Source organism: Pseudorca crassidens, chromosome 7 (genome assembly GCF_039906515.1).
Source record: "Pseudorca crassidens isolate mPseCra1 chromosome 7, mPseCra1.hap1, whole genome shotgun sequence".
NCBI lineage: Eukaryota > Metazoa > Chordata > Mammalia > Artiodactyla > Delphinidae > Pseudorca > Pseudorca crassidens.
The window spans coordinates 14,296,803-14,321,349 of NC_090302.1; the positions used below are offsets into that span (position 1 = coordinate 14,296,803).

A 24,547-nucleotide genomic window follows, 5' to 3' on the forward strand; every position below is an offset into this window, starting at 1 on the left:
GGCAGTAGCTCTGCCTCCCCAGGCCTCAGGAAGACTCTCTTAACATATCCAGTACTATTTAGAATTTCAAGATCACTGCGTAGTCTATAAATTATTCAGTTTGTTGGGGGCTTCAGACTTTAAATTAAAAATGTCCTCCTTCCTGTAGACTTACTAATGGAACATATACAAGAAATTCGAAGTTTGAGAAAACGTTTAGAAGAATCTATTAAAACAAATGAGAAGCTACGGAGACAGCTGGAGCGACAAGGCTCTGAAATTGACCAAGGTAAGGTGGACCTTCCCAAAGGGCGGTGAGGGCTTCCTTTGTGGCGCATTTGCCTGGATAAGCGCGCTGTGTATTGGGAAGAGCTTTGGACTTGTGGCCAGAGAGATTTCAGTTCAAATCCTGACTTTGCTGTTTACTTCACCTTGCTGACTCTCAGTTACAGTAATTTATCTGTTAAATGAGGATAATAATTCCCATTTTATTCTGGTGGCGATGAGAATTAAGTGCGCTAACTTAAGCGGAGTGTCCCATAGTCCCTGGTGCAGAACAAGTACTTGATAAATGTTCGTTTCCCGGTCATTGGAGGAGTCTGCCAGCCTCTGGCATTGTGAATTGTGGTTGCCTCCTCATTTGACTCTAGAAGCTGAAGCAAAATAGATAGGTATGTTAAAATAAAACAAAGCAGTAGGGCTTCCCTGGTGGCGCAGTGGTTGAGAGTCCGCCTGACGATGCAGGGGACACGGGTTCGTGCCCCAGTCCGGGAGGATCCCACATGCCGCGGAGCGGCTGGGCCAGTGAGCCATGGCCGCTGAGCCTGCGCGTCTGGAGCCTGTGCTCCGCAACGGGAGAGGCCCCAACAGTGAGAGGCCCGTGTACCGCAAAAAAAAAAAAGTATTTTGTCTTTTTGTTAATAATGCATTTTGGCAATCTGGTAACTCCCACGTGCCAATCACGAGGTCCCCAGTGTTCTTACATAACCACAGTTAGCTCAGAATGGACTATTCTTCCATGAGAAGCTTAAAAATACATATTTTTTTCCCATAGGCAAGACATTCATGTGGTTCAAAAATTAATATCACCATTCTGTACCCATTAGTCCTGTTCTCCCTTCTCTCCTCCCACTTTTGTTAGTTTTCTTCTCTATCCTTACAGTCTTAATGCAGATACAGATGTATATTCTTATTGTCTCCTTCACCTGCCGGAAAGGTAGAATGCTTTATATCACTGCTCTGTTCCTTCTTTCATTGAATAATCTATTTTGGTCATCCTTCCTTGCTGCTCCAAAGAGAGTGTCCTCCCTCTGGTCAGAATATATCTTGAGAGCAGCTCTGTGCACCAGGAAAAGCCTGAGTTTGTTTGGGAGCCGGACTGGCCTGGGTAGGGACCCAGCTCTTCTGCTGATGAGCTCCGTGACTTTGGGCAAGTCACCTCTCCCTTCCAGGCTTCATTATCTTACAAAACGGGGTCATTGTGAGATTAAATGAGACAGTGTTATACATAGGGCCTTGCTCAGTGCCTCACCCAAGAGATGGTGGTTTTCTTCATCATCATCAGTTTTATTTTGTATAACATTATTCGTTTAACATTGCGAAGCTCTAAGCTCTGCTCCGGGTGGGGACACTAATGTCGTTGCCATTTCTAGGGATGAGATAACCGAGTTCTAGAAAGATGTAGTCAGTGGCAGCACTTGCTTCTTTGCACCCCTAGTCACTGCATTCTAGCCCATCATAGCCTTCAGCCTAGAAGGACATCTTTTCAAAGTACCATATATGCTGTAGCTTGCAAGGTAAACAGAAAGGTTCCAACTCTCTCTCTCTCCCCCCTCCCCCTCCCCTCCTCCCCCCAACCCCAGCGGCATCCTGCCCCTCCTCCCCCTCACACTCCCAGGGAAATTGATTAATCTGAGTTATTAGTCACATCAAACACAGGAAAGAAATACACGCCTGGGCCCATCACAGTCACTCTTGGTAATGCCTGAATTAGATTCATTCTGTTTTACATTTTCCCTGACAAATCCAATTATAGAATTATTTGGGGACTCAAATGGCCACCAGCTACAGTGGAGCAGGCAGTTGCTCTGGAGAGCAATTCATTCTGATGGGAAGGTTTACAAAAAGGCATTCATAAAGTATTTATGCTGGTGGGAAGACGTGCTGTTCTCACCATGTTGTCACAATCCCTGAAAAGACAAAGAAATAATAGTGGTTCTGCCTCCCTCCTGCTGTGAAATGTTCATCTTGGGAGCAGGTTTGAGAAAGGCATGGCTCCTTGTAATGTTGAGGTGGAACGTTGTTAAAAACTGTCATCTCATGTGTTACATCTTCCGGCTTGTCACCGGTTCTACAAGCTTATAGTGATGATGTTCAGAGGAAAGATGGGCCTCGTAGCATCCGAAGCGGATCCTGCTAGCTCAGGCTTTGTCAGAAACTGTTCCTTGGCCTGATTATTCCTTTGAAAAGTCAGCACCTTAGCTGTGGTTGCAGGAGACTTCTTCTGTAGAATTGTTCCTGTTCATCCAGGTTGCTCTTTGGTCTTCTTTTGGCTCCAGCGTGTCATCAGTGGTGGATTGACGAATGGTAATAGCAGTAACAGTAACATCCATCCGTCATTTTTATTGAGTTAATAGAGGCTTTAGGGACGTTATGTGACGTGCCTGAGATCATGCAGCTGCTAAGAAGCCGGAGCCGTGGTTCAAGCCCAGGTGTCTCTGGAAAGACACCAGAGTTCATAGGGAGAGTGGAGGAGGATAGTGGGGAGAGATACACGTGAATAAAAAAAACATATGACATTGTAATCAGTGAACCGTTAGCATGAGAAAAAGGTAGTGCCTGTAGCGTGGAAAGAGAATGAACTCTGGCTTCCGGGAGACACAATACCATACCTTCCTTAGAGGGAGTTTGGATATTACAGGTCCTCAGTTGTGTATCAGGATGTTTTCAGCTGCAGATAACAGAATATGAGTAGAAACTGGTGTCACCAATGGGGATTTATGTCTTTGTACATAACAAGAAATCCAGAGGCAGGCGTTTCTAAGGCAGGTCTGAAGTCTGACTGACTGGTAGCTGGGCACAGGGTTAGTACCTGTGATGGCTGCAGCATCCCTTCCTCTCAGGACAGGGTCCAGAGCGGGGAAGGAGGAGGGTGGCACGTGCTCCTGCCTGTCCTCCTTTCATCCGGGTGGAAAAGCTTTCCCAGAAGCTCCCAGCAGGCTTCCTGTCAAGTTTCATCGACCAGAAGTGGCACATGACCGTGTTCTAGCCGGACTGGAAGAGCAGGTGTCTGGCATTTGGGCTCTGCGGTGTGGTAGACTCCACCAGTAAGGAAGACCGGGAAGCATCCGCCTGCCAAGTGTAGAAAGTGCCTTGCACCCAGCAAGTGCTCTCCAGGGGTCGCTGTGAACATGAACATCATACATGGTGCAGCCGTAGAAAGTTCCGAGCACGGGCAGTGCTGAGGTGGTGTGTCAAGGGAGCTGCCCGGACGGAGGGAGGGCTAGGATTTCAGGAGATAGACAGTACCCGGGCAGGTATTTACAGATAAGGAGACCGATCAGAGTTTGTAAGTTTCCTCACACCCAGGCTGTCCAGCTTTAGAGCCTGGTCTTTTTAGTCTACACTTCGGGGCAGTGAGTATGAGCTACGAGTTGAAAGGTGAGTGTGATTTTGACAGGTGAAGAAGGTGATAGGCATTCTAGGCAAAGGGAGTACCTCATCCTGTAAAGCCAGGGAGGTGTGTGACCATGTGTGTGGTGTGTGTTTGGAGCACGCATGGCTCAGTCTGGCTGCATTTGAGGACACCAGGGTCTAGTGTGAGAGGGAGTGGGGTGTAGGCCTTGAGATTCGAGCTAAATAATAGAGATCTGAAGTTTGGACCTTGTGTTTGGTTGTGTGATTGTCTTTTGCCAATCACACAACCAAACACAAATACGTGATGGTGGGGCCATCACGTATTTTTGAGCAGAAAAAAACCTGAATGGACCGTGTTTAGGATGATAAGCTCATTGGCAGAGGCAACGGGGCAAGGTATAAGGCTGAACTACAGGGGCAGAAAAGAGGGGGCCAGCGTCTGAGGCATTTTGGAGGAAGAGTCAGCAGCCATGGTTGCCTGACTGGGCAGTGGAAGAGAGAGGCCTTTAGTCTGGCTCCCAGGTTTCTGGCTCCGGTTAGGGTTAGAGGCGAGACCGTCTACACCGGCAGGAAACAGGAGGGAGGGCGGGATTGGAAGGGTTGGGGGGAAAGGTGAAGAGTGGACCGGAGCCTCAGTGGAGAGGTCCCCTGAGGGTTTGGACCTCAGGAGAGAAATCGTGGAGGTTAAGACTGTCACCCGCCCCGCCAGCCCGGTTCTCCTTTGTTCACCCCGAGGCCGGGTAGGATGTGGGGAGTCTCCTCCGTCTCCTCTTTCAGGCTCACTCTCATCTCCCTTTGGGCTCTGGTAGTACCTTAGATAGTTCACAGGAGTAATTTTCATTGTGTGTTGTGTTTCCTCATTATTTAAAACTGTTTTCCAAAAAGTTCCATCCATACGGGCCTGGAGACTATCTATAAATTACTATTTATGTGTGTTTTTATAGGTTCTTCAAACATTTTTGCTTATGGTTCAGAGCTACATAATTCTCTGACATCAGAAATATGTTTCCTGAGGAAGCAGAACGAGGCCCTCAATACAATGCTCGCTAAAGGATCCAGAGGTAAAAACGAGAGGAGCCGTCCGCAGCCTGGAGCTCCACAGCCCTCTGTGGCGTGGAGAGAATGCAGGCGCTGGAGTGAGACCAAGTTCTGTGGCCCTGTGACTTTGGGCAGGTCGCTTAACCTCCCTGAACCTCAGTATGTTTTAGCTGTAAAATAGGAACGCCTCAGAGGGCCGTTGTGACACCTAAGCAGTGTCCAGCCCGCAGCCTGGTGCCTCTGACAGGGGCTTAGTAGGCGCTACTTTCCTTACTTGTCACCCTCCCCTCTGTGCAGCCACCTCTCAGCTTGGCTTAGTTCACAGTGGGAGAGAAGGGCTGGGAATACATTGCTCCCCAAATTTCAGAGATTTCCTGCTGTCAGGCAAGTTTCTCCAGTATTTTAAAGATCGCTTCTTTTAATTCCGTCTGTTTGGAGCTTAACCCACAAAGAGCTTTCACTTAAAATGTTTCTGGGATGACGTTATTGTTAGTCCTATTTTACAGGTGAGAAACTGAGGCTTGGGGAATTGACTGGCCTGCGGCCACAGGTACAGAAGGTGGTGCAGCTGGGACTTGGGCCCGTTTATCCCACTTTCACTAGAGGATACTGATGCCGATTCTGGCTTAAGAGATGAAACGGGGGCTTCTGCAGATATCCATTCATTCATTCATTCAGCAAACACTTCCTGGTTCCTCTTCTGTATCACAGCCTGTGTAGATTCTGATACAGAATTGAGCGAGACCCGGTTCCTTCCCTCAGGGGTTCATGGTCTGATGGGAGAGAGAGCCAGGCAACCCATGGCAGACCAGGGTGAGGATTAGCCATGATAAAGGCTCAGGGGGCGCAGGACCCCGGAGAAAGCATCCTGACCCAGGGGAGGCTGGTCTTTAAGAGCTGAGTCTGGAGCATTAGTAGGGGTTAGCTGAGGGACCTAAGGTTAGAAGAGCCAGGGCATTTTAAATAGAAGAGAGAGGACAGAGGCCCGAGGGTTAGAGGCTGGCGGGGGTGGGGGTGGGGAGTCTGGACCAGTCAGGAGTTATAGGAGGCTTAGCATGGCTGCAGTCTGAGGGAAGAGGAGAAAGCTTGCTCGGAGATGATCATGCCGGGGTTAAGAGTAGAATCAGAAAACCTGGGTCTGAATCCTGGTTCTGCCACTTACTGGCTATGTGACTTCGGTGAAGTCTTACGCTCTTTGATCCTTAGTTTCCTGTGTGGAAAATGGGGAGTACAAAAGTACCTACATGGAGGTGTGCCCTGAAGAGCAAGTAGGGTGACACATGGGGAGGTGCTAAGGTAATGACTGCAGTGAGCACGGCGGCGACGTCAGCTGTTACCGCCACCAGCACGGCTAACAGCCTGCCGGAGTGCTGGCAGCCTTCAGCGTGCTGTGAGGCCCTGTGCGAAGCCCTTACATGTAGTGACTCAGTTACTACTCCTGGCCACACATATGAGGAAACTGAGGCACAGAGGAGTGAAGAGCCTGGCTCAAGGTTGTGGGGTCAGCGACCCCACAAGAGTATGGGGTACTCTTGAGTAAACGGAAGAGCCTCACTCCAATGTGCCCCTCTGCCTCCAGGCTGTGCCCTTGGCCATTGGTCCCCGTGCCCCCGTGTTCCTCATCCCTCAGCAGGCGTGCTGGCCTCATGGCCTGAGAGTGACGGCTGGGTTGCTGTCCGCACAGCCCTGCTGGCCTCCTTGGGAGGCTTCCGGACTTTCCCAACACCCGTCGCCAGAGTTCGGGGCCCTGTTTCTTGCCTCTGTCTTTAATTTCTACCCACTGTTTGCTCTGTGAAGGCAAAGTAGCTAGGTTTGCACGGCCCATTATTTAGTAGAAGACTAAACGGGCCCATTTCATCCCAGTGATGTTTAATCTGCACCCTAGATGTTGACAGATTTATCTGCCCAAAATGCAGGAGATAATTGGAATGTCACAATCATAAATGCCAGATGAAATCTCGTTCTCTTTTGTATTCTCTGAGCGCTCCAGCCGAAGCACCGTTATTTGCATAATAAGGGTGGAAAAAATAAATGGTGTCTCCTCTCATTGGTGCTTTTTTGTGCACGCAGATAAACAGAAGGAGAATGAGAAATTGCGCGAGTCCCTCTCCAGGAAGACCGCCGGCCTGGAGCACCTTCAGCGGGAGTTCGCCTGTGTGAGGGCGGAGAACGACAGACTGCAGAGGGAGGTGGACGAGAAGGAGAGTCAGAACCAGCGGCTGCTCCGGGAGGTCTGCCACAGCCGCAGTGAGCTGAGCAGGTAGGGGTCAGGGTGCCCCAGCCCTGCCGGCCCTGCCCGGTGCCCGGGGACGGACACGAAGCACACAACACGTGGCACGTCAGGTGGGAATAAAATACGAGGAGCGACGTCATCTAAGGAAGGGGGACGGGGCCTGGGGCGGATTGCTTGTTTTATCCAGGGTGGTTCAGGGCCGGCCTCTCTGAAAGGATGCCATCTGAGTGGCCACCTGGAGGCCGTGAGGGTGTGAGCTCTGCAGGTCCTGGGGGAAGATCCTTTTCCTTGGAAAGGGTCAGGGCCCCGAGGCAGGGTGTCCTTGGCCTGTGCAGGGCAGAGCCAGGACTCAGTGCAGCTAGAGGAGAGGCCGAGGTAGAGGAGGACACGGAGGTGACTGGAGGCCGAGCCCCGCAGGCCCCCGAGGCCTGGTGAGGACCTCGGTTTTCAGGCCGAGTGACTCAGGAAGCCACGGGAGTTTCTGCACAGAGGCGTGCGGGAGTCTGCCTTAGGCTGTGAGCGCATCACGCTGACTGCCCTCTGCGGTCCCCCGGAGACTCCCATCTCGTCCCACGTGTTTCGGCAGTTCCGTCAGCACTCCGGACGCCCCACACCTTTAGTTCATGACCTCGCCCTCACTTCCCCAGGGTGGTGCAGTGATTTGCAAGGTCACTGTCTTCGCCATCACACAGTGCTGGCTTCTCTCCTGCGCTGTGCACCCCTGGGTGAGACATAACCTTATGAGCTTCACTTCCTCATATCCGTGAATTGGGGATTAGAGAGCACATACCTTTTAGGGTGTCTGTGAAGATGACGTGAGATCACGTCTGTAAAGGGCTGGGCCGGGAGGAGCCCTCGGGAAGCAGAGCTGTGAGGGGTACTCCTCCCCATGCTGTCACTCTTGTCCACACTCTCTGGCTGACGGTGGAATTGCCTGCCCTGTGGGTCAAGTAAGCCCCTGCGTGAGAATAACCTCTGCTCCCATGGCGTCGGGGCCTTTCCAGGGTGCAGGAGGAGGTGAAGGTGAGGCAGCAGCTGCTCACGCAGAACGACAAACTACTGCAGTCCCTCCGGGTGGAGCTGAAGGTGTACGAGAAGCTGGATGAAGAGCACAGGAGGCTGCAAGGTACTGGGTGCTCTGGCCTGTGAGCTCCCCCGGACGGCGGGCTGCCCTCTTTCCTGAAACGCTGTTCTGAAACCCCAAGCTTGCCTCCAGGGTAGAGTAGATGGATGCTGAGGCAGGCTCTCTGGGCCACCCTTCTTCTCAGGTGGCAGCGGGAGTCCGGTGAACAGCGGTCTGGGTTCTCACGGCCTCGCGTCCCAGGGTATGCCTTCCACAGGTCACCTCACCCCTTTGGGCCTGCTCCTTCCTCTGTAAAACATGTCTACTAATCTCTGTTGTGTACAGTTGTGAAAATTAAATGAAATCATTTATTAAGAGCGTCCTAGCACAGTACCCGGCACGTAGTAGACACTCACGAAATCACTTTTATGATCATTTTCCTGCTGGTGTGTGTTTGTTTTTGTTTTGCCCATTCATCCAGCAGACAATTACGGAGCACCTACTACGTGCTGATAGAGACGGTTGCTGGCCCTGGGCCTCGCTGTATCCTAGAGAGATACCAGATCAGAGCGACTTGACTGTAAACTCTAGTGTTTTAGAATCTGTTTTGAGGTGTGGTGGGTTTTTATCTTTTTTTTTTTTTTCGCAACTAATTTTCCAGATGGTTTCTCCCTATTGAAAGTTTACCTAGAAAAGGGTCACCTCTCAGCTCTCATTTTCTCCTCAGGTTGCTTTTCTTATTCTTGCTGTTGTGTCTTTTAAATATCCCGTGGCTCTTAAAATCAGCCCTTTCGTTACGTAACTCCAGCCCAAATGGATTTTATTACTACTAGACGTAATTTCAGGGTTTGGTGTGCAATTTGTCAGGCCTTTATGGCCAGAAGCGAAAATTAATTTCCAGCTCTTATTTAGCCTGTGGAATAGCAGCAATTAAGTCTGCGAGGACTTTTGTTTTTCAGGTCGAGTTGTTATGTTCCATGGCACCTAGGTCTTGGGCGGGGGAGGGTGGTGATGGCAGCGGTGGAAAGCGCCGTCACTTGTCTTCGGTGGCTGACCCTCTGGCGGTTGACAGTGTCGAGGCTTCCCTTTGCTTGTGTTTGCAGAGACCAGGGCAGAGGCATCGGGAGAAGGCTGGAGGGGGCAGGACCCTTTCGGCCACCTGCATGGCCTCCTGACAGAGATCCAGGCTCTGCGGGCGCAGCTGGAAAGGAGCATCGAAACCAACAGCACGCTGCAGAGCAGGCTGGAGGAGCAGCTGGCACAGGGCGGGGAGAAGGCCCAGGAGGCAGATCTCACTCTGGCTCTCCAGACCCTGTCTGTCCCCGAGCGGCCCCAGCAGCTGGACAAGCCCGGTACTGCCCTGCCTCGCCTCACTGTTTGAAATGCAGCCCTGCGCGTCTGTGCAGCACGTGTGAGCTTCTGAATCCCGCCCTTGCCCCATGGAGGTGTCTTCTCACTGACAGCAGACGCGCCGTGTACCCTGGGAGCTTGGGACCTGACCGCTGAGTAGCTGTCACCTTTGGCAAAACGGTGTCATCTGTGGGGCCTGCTGATTCTCAGGGCAGTGGGGTTTGGGCTTCCAGCACCCTTATCGCCTCCAGTCCTGCTGTCTGCCACCCCCTTAGTCCTGTCCACATGATCTACTGCTGAAAATCCTTTTCAGTCCCTCTTAACTGCCTTTAAAAGAGCATCTTCACCTCTTCCTCCGGTTGTCAGCATCTCAGGATCTCAAAAGCTTCCCGGCAGGTTTGAAAACTGGTTCAGTTTGGCGTTTACCTCTGGCTTTATTGTCTAGCCCTGCAGAGGCTGTGTAGGGAGGAGAAGGAGGACAGACTGGGCCTCGTCTGCCCGACTCCTGCCTAGGGCCGGGCGTAAACCGGCAGGTGGCCAGGCTCAAATCAATCAGCCAGGCCATCGTCTTTGCTCTTTGGATGAAGGAACTAAAACCCAGAGAGGGCACTGGACTTGCCCAAAGTGACACAGCAAGTAGGTGGCAGAGCTGGAGCTAGAAATCATTTCCAGCTCCAGGTCCAGTGCTGTGTCTGAAGTACCACCTGGCCTTCAGGAGCCCTGGTGTCTGGGGGTCATCATCCCGATGCCCAGGTGGATGGGTGTGCGCATCCAGGGGACGAGGAATGCCAGCAGACTTTATAAACAAGTAGTGTAGAGAAGTTTGGACTTACCTTTACTTAGATTGGGAATTACATCTGTCGCCTTTAATTAAAAAAATTACAATCTCTCAAAGAGCACCTAGTCACCCAGCTCTGGAACTTACAGTGACTTACTTGCTCATGGGTTTCTCCTTGGCAAGGATTTTAAAATTTGAACCAAAAAGATGATGTGATGATATGGGAAAAAAAAAAATCCTTCTTGGTTACAAAATAATAATTTTTTGCTTTGTATGTGTCTCTTCATTTGGTAATCAAATGTAGGTGTGAATTTATAATGTTCAAATTGGTTTTGGGCCATTCTGTGTCCTTTCTTTGTTTTTGCCCAACATTACATCATAAATGTTTCCCCTTGTTTCACACGGGCTTCCTAATTATTGTTTTCAGATGATTGTCAGTCACCAAACCATTACCCTGATGATCATTAAAGTGGTCTCTGATTTGGAGCTTTAATAGACATCGGCGTTAACATGCTTTTTCTGTTGAACAGTATTCTTAGGATAAAATCCTGCAAGGGGAACCTCACGGGGCTGGGAAGGGGCCCTACTGCCGCCTTCTGCACAGGGGATACATCGGCAGTGGGCCTTGCCGTATTTAAATAGGGGTCTGCTCTGCTTCTGGCCCTTCTTAGGGCTCTGAGGAGATGGGACCGAGGAGGTTGTCGATGTGAGCTAGGGAGATTGAAGCAGGGAGAAGAGTTGAGTGATAGGGGCGCCCAGGAAGGAGCTTTGGGGCAGTTGAAGTGAGGCCGTTGAACAGCCTTTGCCTGTTTTTGAAATTCGTCCAGGGTCAGCCCTGGGGCGGGGGTGGGGGGGGGGGTGGTCTCCAAAGAGGCATCTAGGAGGATGTGCTCAAAATTCATAGCGCCGTCTCCGTGAAGAAGTTTTCCAGTTTCCTCAGGTGAAGCCTAGAATTATACAGTAGGCAGCAGCATTTCTTCCTTTGCACAGGACTTTTCAGGACGGTATTTAAATGCAGCTGTCTGAAAGTTCTGGCCTAAAGACTGCTGTTTCTGCAGGAAGTGATCGCTCTCGGGCCAGCTCCACAGAGCTGAGCCCTGGGCGCCTTGGCCCCAAAGTTGAAGTGCACTCTTTGGAGGGGCCTGGGTGGGGAGCAAGCTGGGCAGGACACCTTGAGGCCTGGACACAGTCCTCTCTCTGCCACGGACACTCTGGGTGATGCTAGGCAGATCACTTCCTGTCTCTGCCCATTGGTCTCCTTTTCCAGGAAGCCTGAATTACAGTGCCATCCTGCCCCCGAGCTACTGAGAGTTCAGATGTGAAAGTGCTTTCCTGAATTATAGAGTGTGGCCATCATCTCGTGCCGCATATGCCTGGTTTTGCCTCCTTGCATTGTCTCGAACGCATCACCTCCCAAATCCTACTTCGGGTCACTCTTCTGTCTTATGTGGGTTACTGCAGCCGCCTCCAGCCCAAAACAGGTCTCAGCCTGACATTGTCCCGCCTGACGTCCCCCACTTCATGCGCCCTGAATGCGTCACGAGGGCTCCCTCCTCTGTGCCTTGGCATCTGCTCCTTCCTCTGCCTACATTTCTGTCTCTCCGCGGGTTACCTCCTCGCTTGAGCTCCCACAGGCCCCGTGCCTCCCTCCCTTAGCCCTGACCCCTGAGGGGAAACAGCTTGTTTACTTGTCTGGACAAGAGGGTCCTTCCGGGGAGGCAGCCGGGCCTGCTCCCTCTGTGTCCCCCGTGTCCCACGCAGGGCCTGGCGGGAGAGATGCCCAGTGAGGATCTGAATGAATGCTTGTGTGTGTCTGGTGCCTCGCTGTGTTTTCATTCAGTTCTCTCTCAAATGCTGATGAGAGCGAAACTAAAACGTTTGCTGGTTTATTTCCCTTATTTTGCATTTTGTAGATGGTGACAAGTGTCCCGTGGCAGCTGACAATTCGTATGATCTGTTTGATTCCACCCCAGCCGTGCCATCAGGATCAGGTACAAAGCTAGAGGCTGGGTAGCTGTGGCACAGTTGGGTTTGGCAGTGGGACTTTTTAAATTGGAGGAAAGGGGGGTCCCTGGTCCCAACTCAGCAGGGTATTTGGCAGGATTTGGGGGGTTGTGTTCTCAGCATTTCTAGCTGGCAATCTCGTTCTCCAAGCCCAGGTGTTAACCAACCTTAGCGACATCATTGGTTTCGCTCCCTGTTGTCCTGGGTTAAAGTGTGACTGCCTTATCGTGGCTTTCAAGGCCCTGCAGCATCCAGCCCGAGTGGGCCCGTCCAGCCACACCCCTCTGGCCTCCTGGTGCCACACGGATGGGTCAAACCATCCTGCGGTTGGGCCTGCACTTCCCTGTCACTGGGACTGTGCAGCGTGGCCCCCGCCTTTGCCAGACTGACTTTGCCCACTTCTATGCCAGTGAAAATCCTGCTGCTTCCCGAAGACTCATCCTGAATGCAAACTGCCCAGGGAAATGTCTTTCCTGATGGCCCCGGTCCAAATTATCCATCCGTGCTTCTGTTGATCCAAAGGTGGAAAGCGGCAGGCTTTTACCTCTGTGTAGCATAATTCTTGCTACCCATTCAGCCCAGCGCAATTGTCGCTTCTTCTAGGAAGCCGTCCCTGATCTCCCTTCCCCCACAGAGGCTTGATTATTCTGTCCACTGAGCTCCGGCTCTTTGTCATCACGCTGTTACACCTCCCACATGGCATCTGTGTTCCAATTAGACCACGGGCCCCTGAAGCGCAGGCCCAGGCCTGATCCGTCTGTGTGAATCAGGGCTCTTCTGCGGAGCCGGCGCCTGATGAGTGCTGGTTGGATTGAAATGAGCTTCTCCCACAGGATGAATAAGCCTACGGCGGGTAATACACAGACTGAGGTCCTGGCTCCAGGCCTCTTTCCCCTCGGGGCTGTGTCAGGTGGCATTTGGGCCTGAGGGCTGTCAGCCCTCCTGGCTGGCTAGACATCGTTGAACGCAGCTCATCGAATGCAGGGTGCCGCCCCGATAGGTCTGACATCTTCCTTCTCGTTCTGTAGCTTCAGAGACTCCTCCACTCTCTGGAAATGACATGGACGCCCTCTCCTGCGACAGTGGCAGCTCGATCACCAGCGCCTCAAACGTGTGCCGCCTGGTCCCTGGCCACCGCCTGTGGGCCAGCAAGAGTGGCTGCCATGTCCTGGGCCTGATTGAGGACTACGGTGCCTTGTGCGAGCAGATTGGCCGGGGCCAGAAGCTCCTCGCCGAGATGGACGTTCAGATCCAAGAGTCTCCCAGCCCCACGAGTCAACAGCTGGCAGCAAAGGTAACCTGAGCGACAGAGCTGGAGGGAGAGGGATGCACAGCGGGGCAGGAGGTGGAAGGTGTTGGCCGAGGGCACTGGGGGCGAGAGGCTCACGGGTCCTCAGTAAGGCCCTGGGAAGAGGGGCCAGGGAGCATCGCGCACGAAACTCACGAGGTCGGGTCCGGGCTGCGAGGCTGCTCGTTGTTCTGCGGGAGGGACACTGCTGAGGTCTGTGCCTGTGTTACCGCGGTCGCTTCGCTGGGCTCCGCTGCACTGCCCCTCCGCGGCCTGTCCAGTGTCTCGTCCATCCCTCTATCCTTCAGTCCTGCAGTGTGTCCATCCCTTCTCCCACCCAGTCACCTGTCCGTCGCCCTCCCGGCCTCTGTGCTCAGGCTTTGGGGCTGCTGTGGTGAACGGGGTGCCTGAGGTCCTGGTCCTCACGCAGCGTGTGGTCTGGTCCACCACGCTGCCGTCTGTGATGCGCTTGCTGCCGCGAGCCATCCTGCAGCCGCCTCAAGATGGTTGGCGGCCACTGTTCTTGCACAAGACCTTTTAGGATCGTATTTTCTTTCATCCCAGAGCAGCCTTTACAGTGGGTGATGTCATTCCCGCTGTGCAGGTGCTGAGGGAGAGTAGCTCAGAGCAGTTGGATTTGAACCCAGGTCTCTGTCCGCCAAGGCGCTCTCTTTTTCCGTCATCCTGCTCCCTGAAGAGCGTTGCAGGTCACCCCCCTCACCTGTGCGGGCACCTCCGCCTCCCGCCGGCGCCATGCAGACTCCAGGGGAAACATTCGTGTCGCGTCGCTTGCCGTTGGCGTTGTTCACCTTCCGGAGAGGCTCCGTGGCTGTGGGGACCCTCTTCTTGGCCCAGTAAATGGAGTGAACTCAGGCGGCCATCAATCATGCTTACTGACCGGGCTAACGTCACCACCGAAGTTCTCTCATAATCTATAAGTCACCGTCTTTAAGAACAATGAATTGGTGTCGCCCGGCAGCAGGCTCTTGCCTGGCGTGCGGAGCACAGGCCCTGCGGTCTGGGGATTTATGCTGCCCATTAAAGCTGGCTCGTCCATAATCTTTTTCAAGACCGCACGTAACAGCCTTCTCGTCCCCCCCCGCAGCGTCCACACTCGGCGCCCCTGAGCAGCTTCGTCACCGGTGTCGGCGCAGCCAGGCTGACCCTGGATGAGGCCTCGAGGTTACTGACGCTGCTCTGGAGGGTCTCACTGCCCACCAGTGGCCAGTGCACGCTCCACTGTGAACAGGTGGGTGGTGGCACATGCGGGCAGAGGCTCGAGGGTGCCTCTGGGGCCTGTGTCTCAGGCTTCTCCATGTCCAGCCCGGGACCTGGCCTCCAGCAGGTGTGCCCTCAGTTTGGGGAGGGTGGCGGGGGGCAGGGAGGGCGCCATGTTGGTCGAGTGACATGTCCGACACCGCGCTGGCTGCTCCAGGCCGGTTCTGACCTGATCCCCTGGGGCCCTGCAAGCTTGGCCTGCCGCCTGGACCCGACCGTGTCCCCAGCGCCAGCACATCTTTGTTGAGGGAAACCCTGTCCATGTTCTACACGTCAGGAAACTGAGGTTCGGGCAGTGAGGCACGTACTCAAGGGTGCAGAGCTGGCTTTGAAGGCACAGGTGTTGAATCCCAAGGACAGGCTTTGATTTATAGCTTTAAGTCCCAGGTTTTCCTCGTGGACTAGGCCATTCCATCCTGCTCAGAATGTCTTTCATTTCTGATGCCTTTCGATAGCTTTCAGCATCCTATTTTAGTGGGGTTTGTAAATCTATTGTAACTACTTAGAAACTACTTTTTTTTTTTTAACCAAACAAAATCATTTATTACAAAACCATTGAAATTTCCCTTAAAAGCTAGACGTTGCAGTAACTTGAACATGACTGAATTAAGAACGGTTGCTCCCATCTCCATCTTCATCCCCATCTGTCATGGCGCAGAGCAGAGCCTGTCCCCCGGGTCTGTGTGTGTGGGAAACATGTCGTATTATGACAAGGTGAGCACCTGCTCTGATAATCAGGGAAACCTCCCTGGAAGAAGGAGCCTACTTGTTAAGGAAGAGTTAGAGCTCTTTGCTTGGTGGCCTGATAGATATTTCCCCCTTTATCTAACCTATAAATTTTTACCAAAGGCCATCAGGAAGGCAGAAGGGAAATGTGCATTCCACGTCATCACTCATCTAGTTCAGCCCTCTGACAGCTCTCAGATCTCCCAACCATGGCAAAGAAGTAGCAGTGAAGCAGCTCTCTCACCTCGGAAGGTTCTGCTGAGCCTGTGCTTAGGTTTCTGTCTTGGGATCCTGGGGAGGAAGTTTGGTGCCGTAAACTCGGGGAAGTACACGAGCAGTCATTGTGCAGGGAAATCTGTACACGGAGTGGAAGACGGCGTGTTGGAGAGGAAGGGCGGCCCCCTGGGTTCCAGCCCCACACTGGCCTTGCCTTTCCTCCTAACCCACCAAGCTCTCTTCCATCTTGAGCCCAGAAGGCACAGGTGCTCTCTCCTGGCCGACTGGCTCCTTCTCACCTCTCAGGCCTCAGCTTAAATGTTACTTCAAGATCAGAGAGGGTTCCCGGTCACTTTATCATAGCATCCTCTTCTGCTTCATCCTAGCCCTTATCACAAGTTATAATTACACACTTGTCTGTTTAATGTCTGTGCCCCTCTGCTTTCCATGAGGGGCCATGTCTATTTTGTTCATATTTTTGAATGAAAGAATGAGTAATTTCCTTTCATCCTCCCAAACTGGTACTTGCCCATATGATTTTTTTTTTCCCATATGATTTCTAAAGCATGTGTCTGAACTAAACATTTCACCCTTGATGCAGTGTTTTTGACCTCAGTACATAGTAATGTCTGTTAAATAGATGGAATGCAGTTCTTATTTCTATTATGTGAGTGTGTATAAATACAAATTAGAGTCACATTGATCTCCCCCGCTAGCAAATTAGTCTAGGGACTGGTCAGTGCCTGTGATGATTTGCCCCTTATTTCCGAGGGTTTCTCGGGTAATTGATTATGCTCACTTTAGCATCACAGAATTTTAGAGCCAGAAAAAGGACCTTGGAGTTGCTCTGATATGGCTGCTGGTGTACACAGACCCCTGTGTGGTGTTAAATTGCCTCTAGCCACTTTTCTGTCCCTGTCTATGTTTCATACAGTGCCTTTTTCTTGGTGTGAAATCTGTGCAAAGCAGATCTCCAAGTTTCCACCAGCAGCTCCAGTGGTTTTTTACTACCTGGTGTTTTCTCTGAGTGTCGTTAAATTGCCTTTTGCATCTCCTACAGTCAGTCCCTGGGACTACTCTGGAAAGTGTATATCATATATGTCAGTTTATCTAAGAAAGTTGTGGGGAGAGATACAAATATGTACACGTATTCATTTATAAAAATGTTTTTAAGTGGAAGGATGAACAGTCACAGAACAGTCTACATGTAGGGGTGGGAAGGAAGAGGATGGAAGGACAGGGATAGGGGGTAGACTTCTCTGAATTGACCTTGTTTCATAAATTTGACTTTGAAACTGTATAAATGCTTTACATAATTATAAATAAAAATAAACCCAAAAGTAAATCCACTTGACAGATGGTCTCACAGCACCTACTCCATGGCAGACGCTGGGGGTCAGAGGGAAGAATTGAGTTCTGCCCTCAGGGAGCTTGTAGTCTAGGAGGGGAAGCAAACAAGTAAATGACCAGTTATAATCTACCATGAAACGGGCAACGTTAGAGGAAGCACTGGGCACGATGGGTGCCCAAAGGAGCAGTAACCAACCTAGACTCCTGGTAGAGAAGGGTCTGAAGGAGACCTGGAGGGGGTCATGCCTGAGCTGACTTTAGAAAGAGCAATAGAGGTTAGCCAGGCGAGGTGAGCAATAATCATTCTCCCTGTCTTCAGGCATCCTCTCATCTGAGTCTCACTGTACTGCAGTGTGACGAGAGGGTCAGGCATCATCCCTGTTTTACAGATGTGGACCTAAGGCTCTGAATGTAGAGTGACTTTGTCCCAGAATGTGTGGCCTACAGCCACCACCAGAACACAAGTCTCTGGGCTCTCAGCTTGAGGAAGAATCAAAGAAAACCTTATGTTTAAATTAGGATCTGTTTTGGAAGCACAGTTGAAGTCCTTGTAACCGACACAATTGGTTAATCTTAAAAGTAGGTTAAAGTAGGGAATCAAAAAATGATACATACCTTAAACATTTCAGTTTAACTTAAAACAGTTAAATGTACATTCATTTGCCACTCTTTTGATGTAGGGCCAGGGCCTTTTCTTTGAATATGGGTCTGCTGATTGAAGTTCCACATCTTCTTTCTTTCATAAACTATATCCATAATGTATGTCTGTCACTTCCAATTTCCGTTTCTTTAAGATGAAGAAAAAACTTAGGCACTTGCAAAGCAATTTGAATATAGAATCCTTCTAGACTGTGTTCCTCCCACATCTTTTATTCACCCACACCTAATTCGCCAGAAATGTGGTGTTTTTAGTGACTCGTCTTTATCAAGTGTTTCCTGAAACATATGTTAGTTTTCATTCAACTGGTTCTCTCTTTTCATACACATAATTCATAGGTTTACTTAATACTTAATTAAATCATATAACTGATTACAAGTACAACAGCCATAAACAAGTCTGGGGACAAACTAAAGTGGCTCTTCGTAAGCTGACAGCCCAACATCTCCCCTCTTGGGAGCAGAGGTATTTCAGTGTAGCACAGGGTGGCCTGTGCCGGGGTATCTCACAGTCCAGGTGTTTTATGAGAAAGGGAGTGTCCTTAACCCCGTGAACTAGTTCAGTGGAGATTGGTTCAGACAGCCGCGGTGGTGTTCACATGTTCACTTCGGGGGTCTGGGGACTCTAGTTCTGCCACCCATCCACTCTCCTCACCTCTGGAAAATCAACACAGGTTCTCCTAGTAGATCATACTCCCCTAATAATACCTTTATATTCTCTTTGTGTAAAGTAGACAGCTAGTGGGAACCCTGCTGTAAAGCACGAGAAGCTCGGCTCAGGGCTCTGTGATGACATAGGTGGGTGGGAGGGAGGGAGGCCCAAGAGGGAGGGGATGTAGGTATACGTACAGCTGATTCACGTCATTGTACAGCAGACACTAATACAACGTTGTAAAGCAGTTATACTCCAATTAAAAAAAAAAGATTTAAGCGTTAAAAAAAATACCAGCATTATAGTTTTTGGAAAAAAAAACCCTCAATGCTGATAAATTAAGAAAATGATTATTCCAGATCCCATCTCTCAGATATAAACATTTAATAAACATTTTCGTGATGTCTCTCTCATCAAATAGCTTAGACATCTTGATATACACACCTATGGATAGAAATATATGTGTTCAATTTTACGGAACAGGAGTGCGTGGCGCACAATAGCTGTTCTGGGCACTTTTGTCACTAATTATGATCATCTTTCAATGTCAATAAATGAAGTTCTATGGCATCATTTTTAATAGCTGCAGAATCATTCCATATTATGTAAGTACCGTAGTTGAGTTATCTAAATCCCCATTGAAACAAATCAGGTGGTTTTTTTTTTGTCCTGCTGTGAGCAGTGCTGAGGTGAACATCCTGGTGCGCAGGCGTCTTCTCGTGCGTTACCATTCCTTGGGGTAGATGCCCAAGTGTAGAATTGCTGGGTCAGAGGGTTGAGCACGTTTTACATTCTGCTGCATCTCGCCGGGCGTGGTTCCACCTGGGCTGTGCCAGTGCACAGCTCCACCAGCAGTTGTGAGAGGGCTTTGTCCACACCCTCCCCGCCATCTGACCAGCAGAGCAAGCCTAGAAAACTAGGCTTCTAGTTTTTATTCAGATACCTTTGTTTGTAAGGTTGAGAACTTTTTACGTGGTTTTGTAATTCTTCCTCTATGATCTGACGTTTATATTCTGTGTTCATGTTTCTAATTCCCTTTCTCTTTAGACTGGAGAGTTGAAGGCAGAGATCAGCAAACTACACAAAAAATTGTTTGAACAAGAAAAGAAGTTGCAAAACACCATGCAGCTGTTGCAGCTGAGCAAGAGCCAGGAGAAAGTCATCTTTGACCAGCGTGAGTAGCTGGGCGGCGGCCACCACGGCTGACCACTGCCTGCCTCTGAGGACCAAAACCCCAGCCCTGGGCTGTCCTCACACCTCCTGCTTATGGGTTTCCTTTCATACTTCACCCATCCTGACCCACCCAGACAGATGAATTCCCTTAACAGACCTCTGTGGAGGGGCCGCTCCGTGCCAGGGACTGTCACCTCCCTGGGGAGACAGGTGTGTGGCGTGCAGTGACGGGAATATGTGTAGGGGCTCGGGGAGCACTGAGGTGGGATGGGGAGGGGGTCACTCTGTCCTGGGAGGTGCCTTCTTGGACGAAGAGACACCTGACCTGAGTCTTCAAGGAGGAGTCGGTGTTGGTCAGGTGGACAGGGGACAGTGTGGGCAAGGGCAGAGGGACAAGGAGTGAGACTGCCTGTGAGGAAAGCCGACAGCAGCTCATGTTGCTGGAGTTGGAGCTGCCCGTGGGAGGTGGAGGTGAGAGGGGCCTGGGGCACCGGGGCCGCCGCGTGAGAGGCCTCGGGTGGGAGCTGCTCCAAGCGGACTGTCCATCTGCGTCAAGAAGGGCTTGCTGGTGGCCGGTGCAGGCAGGTGAGGAGGGCCCGCGGCCGGGCGGTGGGATCCAGAGGAGGGCACCCATTTGAGAAAGACACTCCTAGACAGACACGGAAACGCAAGGCCGGAGACATCCAATGACGCTTCTAAGGTGGCCCCAGCCCTGGCCCGGGGGCTTCAGAGGCGCAAACCCCCTGCCCGCTTTCAGCCCCCGGCACCCGTGCCCTCGTGCGCGCGGCGGAGCCTCCTAGCAGCACAGGCCCTGCCAGGCCTTGGGTGGCCAGGCCCTCACATCCCTGAGTCACGAGGGGCCTCGTGGACCAGACCCGAGAAGGAGCCGCGGGGCTCACGGCGTCCGTCGTGTGTTAGGTCCCCTTGGCTGAGCACGGAGGGGCCGGGGGGCGGGGCGGGGCTGAGAGGGGGTGAGGAGGCGGCCCTGGCAGACCGGTGGGTGTCCGTGGGGTTCCGCCTGGGGGTTCAAGCCACTGGCAGAGAAGAGGAGCACTGGAGGCGGCGGGGTGTGGGGAGAGCCATCGAGGCCGTGCCTGAGGTAGCTGTGGGCCAGGTGGGTCCGGCCCCGGGAGCGGCTCTTGAGGAGGTGGGAAGCGGGCTTCTGTACAGCCCCCAGGTCCAGGGAACACTGGCGCGCTCGGCGTTGGCGTTGCCCTGTAGCCGGTGTCCCAGGCAGTCACAGGGAACATGAAGTTACCCCTGTTTGCAGGTGAGCATATTTCAGAAGTAGGTTCAGATGGGTGAGTTACCACGGCAGGTCCAGAGGACAGAACCCAGCCCTGAGTCCCGGGTCGCTGAGCCTGCCATCGTCAGTGAGCGCAGCTCAGATCTCCGCTCTCCTGCGTGACCTGGAATAAATGACTTGAACTCCCCAAACCCCGCCAGCGTCCCAGGGTCTGCTCTGGCTCTGAGGGACTGAGTGGAAGTTGGGTAGTGTCCCCTCCTCTCCCTTCCCCGCCTGGCGACGAGGAAGAGCAAGGGCCTGGGGCTGCTCCCTGCCTGGGCCAAGGCGAACACTCCAGCTCCCCCCAGAGTCCGCAGGGAGAGGAGGGAAAGGATGACCGTGAGACCCTCCCCATGTGACCTGGAACCGCCCACTTCACTTCCCGCCTGTAGACGGGAATCCCTGGGGGGTGTGCACTGAGGTCACATCTGGCAAACCACCTGTCACCGCTGGACACCACTGAGGCTGGTGTCTTCCTTGCCAGTGCCCTGCTGAGGTGGGAAGAGCAGGTGCTGAGTCAGACAGACCTGGGCTCTAGTCACGCCTCTGCCTGGGGCCAGCCTTGATTTGGGACAAGCTCTTCCCCGCTCTGTCCCTCGGGCTTCTCATCTCAGTGGGAGTTGCTTGCTCTGAACGTGGGCAGTGCTGTTCAGACGTTGGGCCCCTTCACACTTGCGCCAGGTGAGACTTAGCTCGTTCCGTACTTTTAGTACTGTTTGAACATTATTTTTAACCTCCACAGCCATGGTACCGAATCTTTTCTGGGTCACAGGCTCCTTGGCGAACCTCAGGAGAGGGGATGTCTCTCCCCAGAAGGTGCACGCATCCTTGTACACACAGAGATTTGCACGTGGTTTCTGAGGATTTAGGGCGCTCCAACACATAGCCTTGGGCCCAGCTTAAGAATGTCTGCCCTGCGGCGTGGGGCTGGGGAAGGGCACAGAGAGGCAGTGGGCACCTCTGAAATTCACTTTGCCCAGTTAAAAACAAAGCCCACACCATCTGTCCCCTCCCGCGGTGTCACAGATTGCAAACAGACTTCGTTGCCTCCAGATGGAAATTTTCGTGAGGCAAGAAATATTTTCTCAAGGCCACCACACGGCACCTATTCCGAATAAGCCGTTGGGCAGCTGGGCCGTGTGTGCCGACAGGGAGACTGTCTCAGCCTTGGGCCCCACTGGCCAAAGGCCCAGTTCCAGAAGCCTGTGTGTCCTCCCCGGGGGTAGCCGGAGTCCCTGGCCATCACCAAAGCCTGTTTAAGGTGGATCCCTTATCGGGCCGATCTCCCCTCAGTGGCGGCATTCCTGCTGCTGCTGGTGTTTGTTGGACAAGACACGGACTGAGGGAAGAAGCCACCTTGCTTTACAGTTGCTGCCCTGAAAGCGGGCACTCCCCGCCCCCCCCCCCCCCGTGGGTTCTGATGCGCTGGGGATCTGCCTCACGCAGCTCGGAGGGCATCAGTCAGATCACAGGGACCTGTGAGATCATCCCGCCCCGCCCGCTGCTGTCCAGGTAGAGTGTGCCTGGCCCAGGGGGCCACTGGAGGGCAGCTCAGGAGAGAGACACCCACGGTTCGGTCCTCCTCCCCACCATCAGGCCCCCGCTCCCAGGACTGCTGTGCCCCCGACCCCCGACTTGGCCTTCACGTGTGGGTTTGCTTGGAGCGGGCGCACCCCCTTCCCAGCGCTGCTTCTCTGGGGGGCTGAGGGGCCCTAGTCAGGTGCAGGCCTCTCCCCTGCCCGGCACCACGAGCCCAGCCCGCAGAGGCGGGCCCTGGGGGTCCCACTGGCCCTGCAGAGCCTCAGTTTCCGTCTATAACGTGGTGTCGCTCTCTGCCTTCTAGTATCGCTGAGGTTGTGGCTTAGCCTGGACTTGAGGAGGGGTCTCTGGTCCACCCTCTCTGATGGGTTATTTGATGCTGGGATGTGTGATGGGGCAGGTGGGGCCTTACACGTCTGGGTCTGGATGCTACAGAGCTGACCACACGCCTGAACCATGTGGGGCTTGGGGGCTCCTCCCTGCGTTTGGCTTTTACACTGTCTTCCTGGGCATCTATGTCTAATCATCCCGTTCTTTGCTCTTTCCTTAGTGGTCGTTACGCACAAAATCCTTCGGAAGGCCAGAGGAAACCTGGAGGTGATGCCCCTTTGAGAAAGCCATTTGGGGGATGGGAATGGGTGTGGGGCTGGCAATGACTTCTTTTGAAAAACGAAGTTGAAGGTGAAACCCGGTCACGTGTTCTCTGTCAGTTGTATTTTTCTGCCAGCAGCGCACGGGAAGTTTCGTTTCATCATGCCGTGTTGTTGATGGTTGTTCTAATTATTGGTGTGCTGTTTCTTACCAGTGAGAAATACAGCAGACGATGCCTGGCCCATAGTAGGCGTTTGATAAATATTTCATTATCATCTGGTTCTATAAATATTTACTGATCAAACAGTATGTCTTTGAAAGTAGTTTCAGAATAGCATTCTCACCATTAATCCTGTCAGTAATCTTACTCCAGAGACCCTCCGTGGGACCTAAAATTCTCATTTTTTCCCCCCCTTCTCCTAGCTTAGGCCCGGGAGTGCCCATCCTGGAACGTCCAGTCCCAGCAGGCCAGGCTCCTGAGGAGAACTTCCAGCCAATAAAGCTCGTGGTTCCCCACTTAGCTCGTCCTGTCTCTTTGTTTCAAGCGTGGTTCCCGCTTACTGAGGGGAGAAGGGCTGTCTGGCCAAAGGAGGCCTATCTTTCACCTTAAGATTGGCGTGGAGTTGTTGTCAGATAGGGTGGGAGCTTCCAGACGCCGGGCCTCTCACGTCCGGGGCCAGCGCGGAGCTGAGGCATTACTCTCAGACCCGGGGGTGGGCTCGCGTTCCCCCCGCCGCCTCCCCTGGATTTGCTTGGTGCTCAGCCAGCCCCGCAGCTGGAAGATGCTCACTTAACGACTCATTCAACCTGGTGATGCCGTTATTTTGTGCAGAGCCTAAAGCCCGGGACAGCCTGGGGGTCTTGGGACTGGCGTGGCCCTCAGAGGTCACCTGAGCTCTGTGCTGAGCCACCCAGTGTCCAGAGAGGAACGATGCCACGTGGTGTGGCCAGGGTGCCCGGGGCGCCCTCGGCACTGCACAGTGACGGCACGGTGACGTCCGGAGCAGCGCCCTGCGGGGGTGCTGTGCCCAGCGTGGGAAAGACCCAGCGAGGCCTGGGGCGGGGACTTGGCATCGCAGTGTCCTGACAGTGGTGGTGGTCTTTCCTCCCCACTGGCCTGCCTGGTGCATTGGCCACACCTGAGCTGCATTTGTCCTGCCCGAGCTTCACAGTGTCCCCGAGAAGTGAACAGGGTAGGGCTTGGCCCCGGGTTCAGATGAGCCTGCACACTGGCCCAGGGCACCCCAAGAGGCACTGACCGAGGGGGCCTCCCCGGCCATGCCCTGACGCGACGCTGCACGCCCGGCTCTGCTCTCTCTGCCTCACGGCCCCGTGCCCACCACCTCGGAGCCACTGAGCAGCCAGGCAGCTAGGCCTCGTTTGTCAGCCCACAGCTGGGAGCATTTGGAACCCTGACTGGGTCTCTGTCCCTCTTCCTGCCCTCGTCCTGGGCCTTTCTGCATCCACCCTGGTTTGCTCTCCCTGTGCATCACTCGTGCTGACATTTTGCCCTCTGTCCACCGCCTCCTGTCTGTCAGCCTGCTCACTCCCTTGTCCCCCCTCTGCTTGGACCGCTTGGAGATCCTCGTCTCTGCTCCCTTTACCTCTGTCTCCGGCCACCGGCTCCTTTCTGTGGTTCCTTTTCCTTTCCCGGCTGGTCCCTCCTTGGTCCTGCAGCAGACCAGGTGTAGAGAGGAAGCGGGTCTGACCA

General features: G+C 52.9%; 1 protein-coding gene across 4 annotated transcripts in view; it reads left to right on the plus strand.

The window, feature by feature from the left end:
- The window catches only part of CDK5RAP2 (CDK5 regulatory subunit associated protein 2), a 181,974-nt gene extending 158,622 nt beyond the window's left edge, over positions 1-23,352 (plus strand). For all 4 annotated transcript variants that reach the window (XM_067743509.1, XM_067743507.1, XM_067743508.1 and 1 more), the window contains 11 exons: positions 149-268; positions 4,560-4,676; positions 6,724-6,913; positions 7,891-8,012; positions 9,053-9,301; positions 11,991-12,068; positions 13,110-13,375; positions 14,475-14,618; positions 19,296-19,422; positions 22,796-22,842; positions 23,260-23,352. In XM_067743509.1, coding sequence (XP_067599610.1) covers positions 149-268; positions 4,560-4,676; positions 6,724-6,913; positions 7,891-8,012; positions 9,053-9,301; positions 11,991-12,068; positions 13,110-13,375; positions 14,475-14,618; positions 19,296-19,422; positions 22,796-22,842; positions 23,260-23,316 — 1,517 coding nt within the window. In that variant the 3' untranslated portion in view covers positions 23,317-23,352. The remainder of the gene's footprint in view (positions 1-148; positions 269-4,559; positions 4,677-6,723; positions 6,914-7,890; positions 8,013-9,052; positions 9,302-11,990; positions 12,069-13,109; positions 13,376-14,474; positions 14,619-19,295; positions 19,423-22,795; positions 22,843-23,259) is intronic.
- The last annotated feature ends 1,195 nt before the right edge of the window (positions 23,353-24,547 follow it).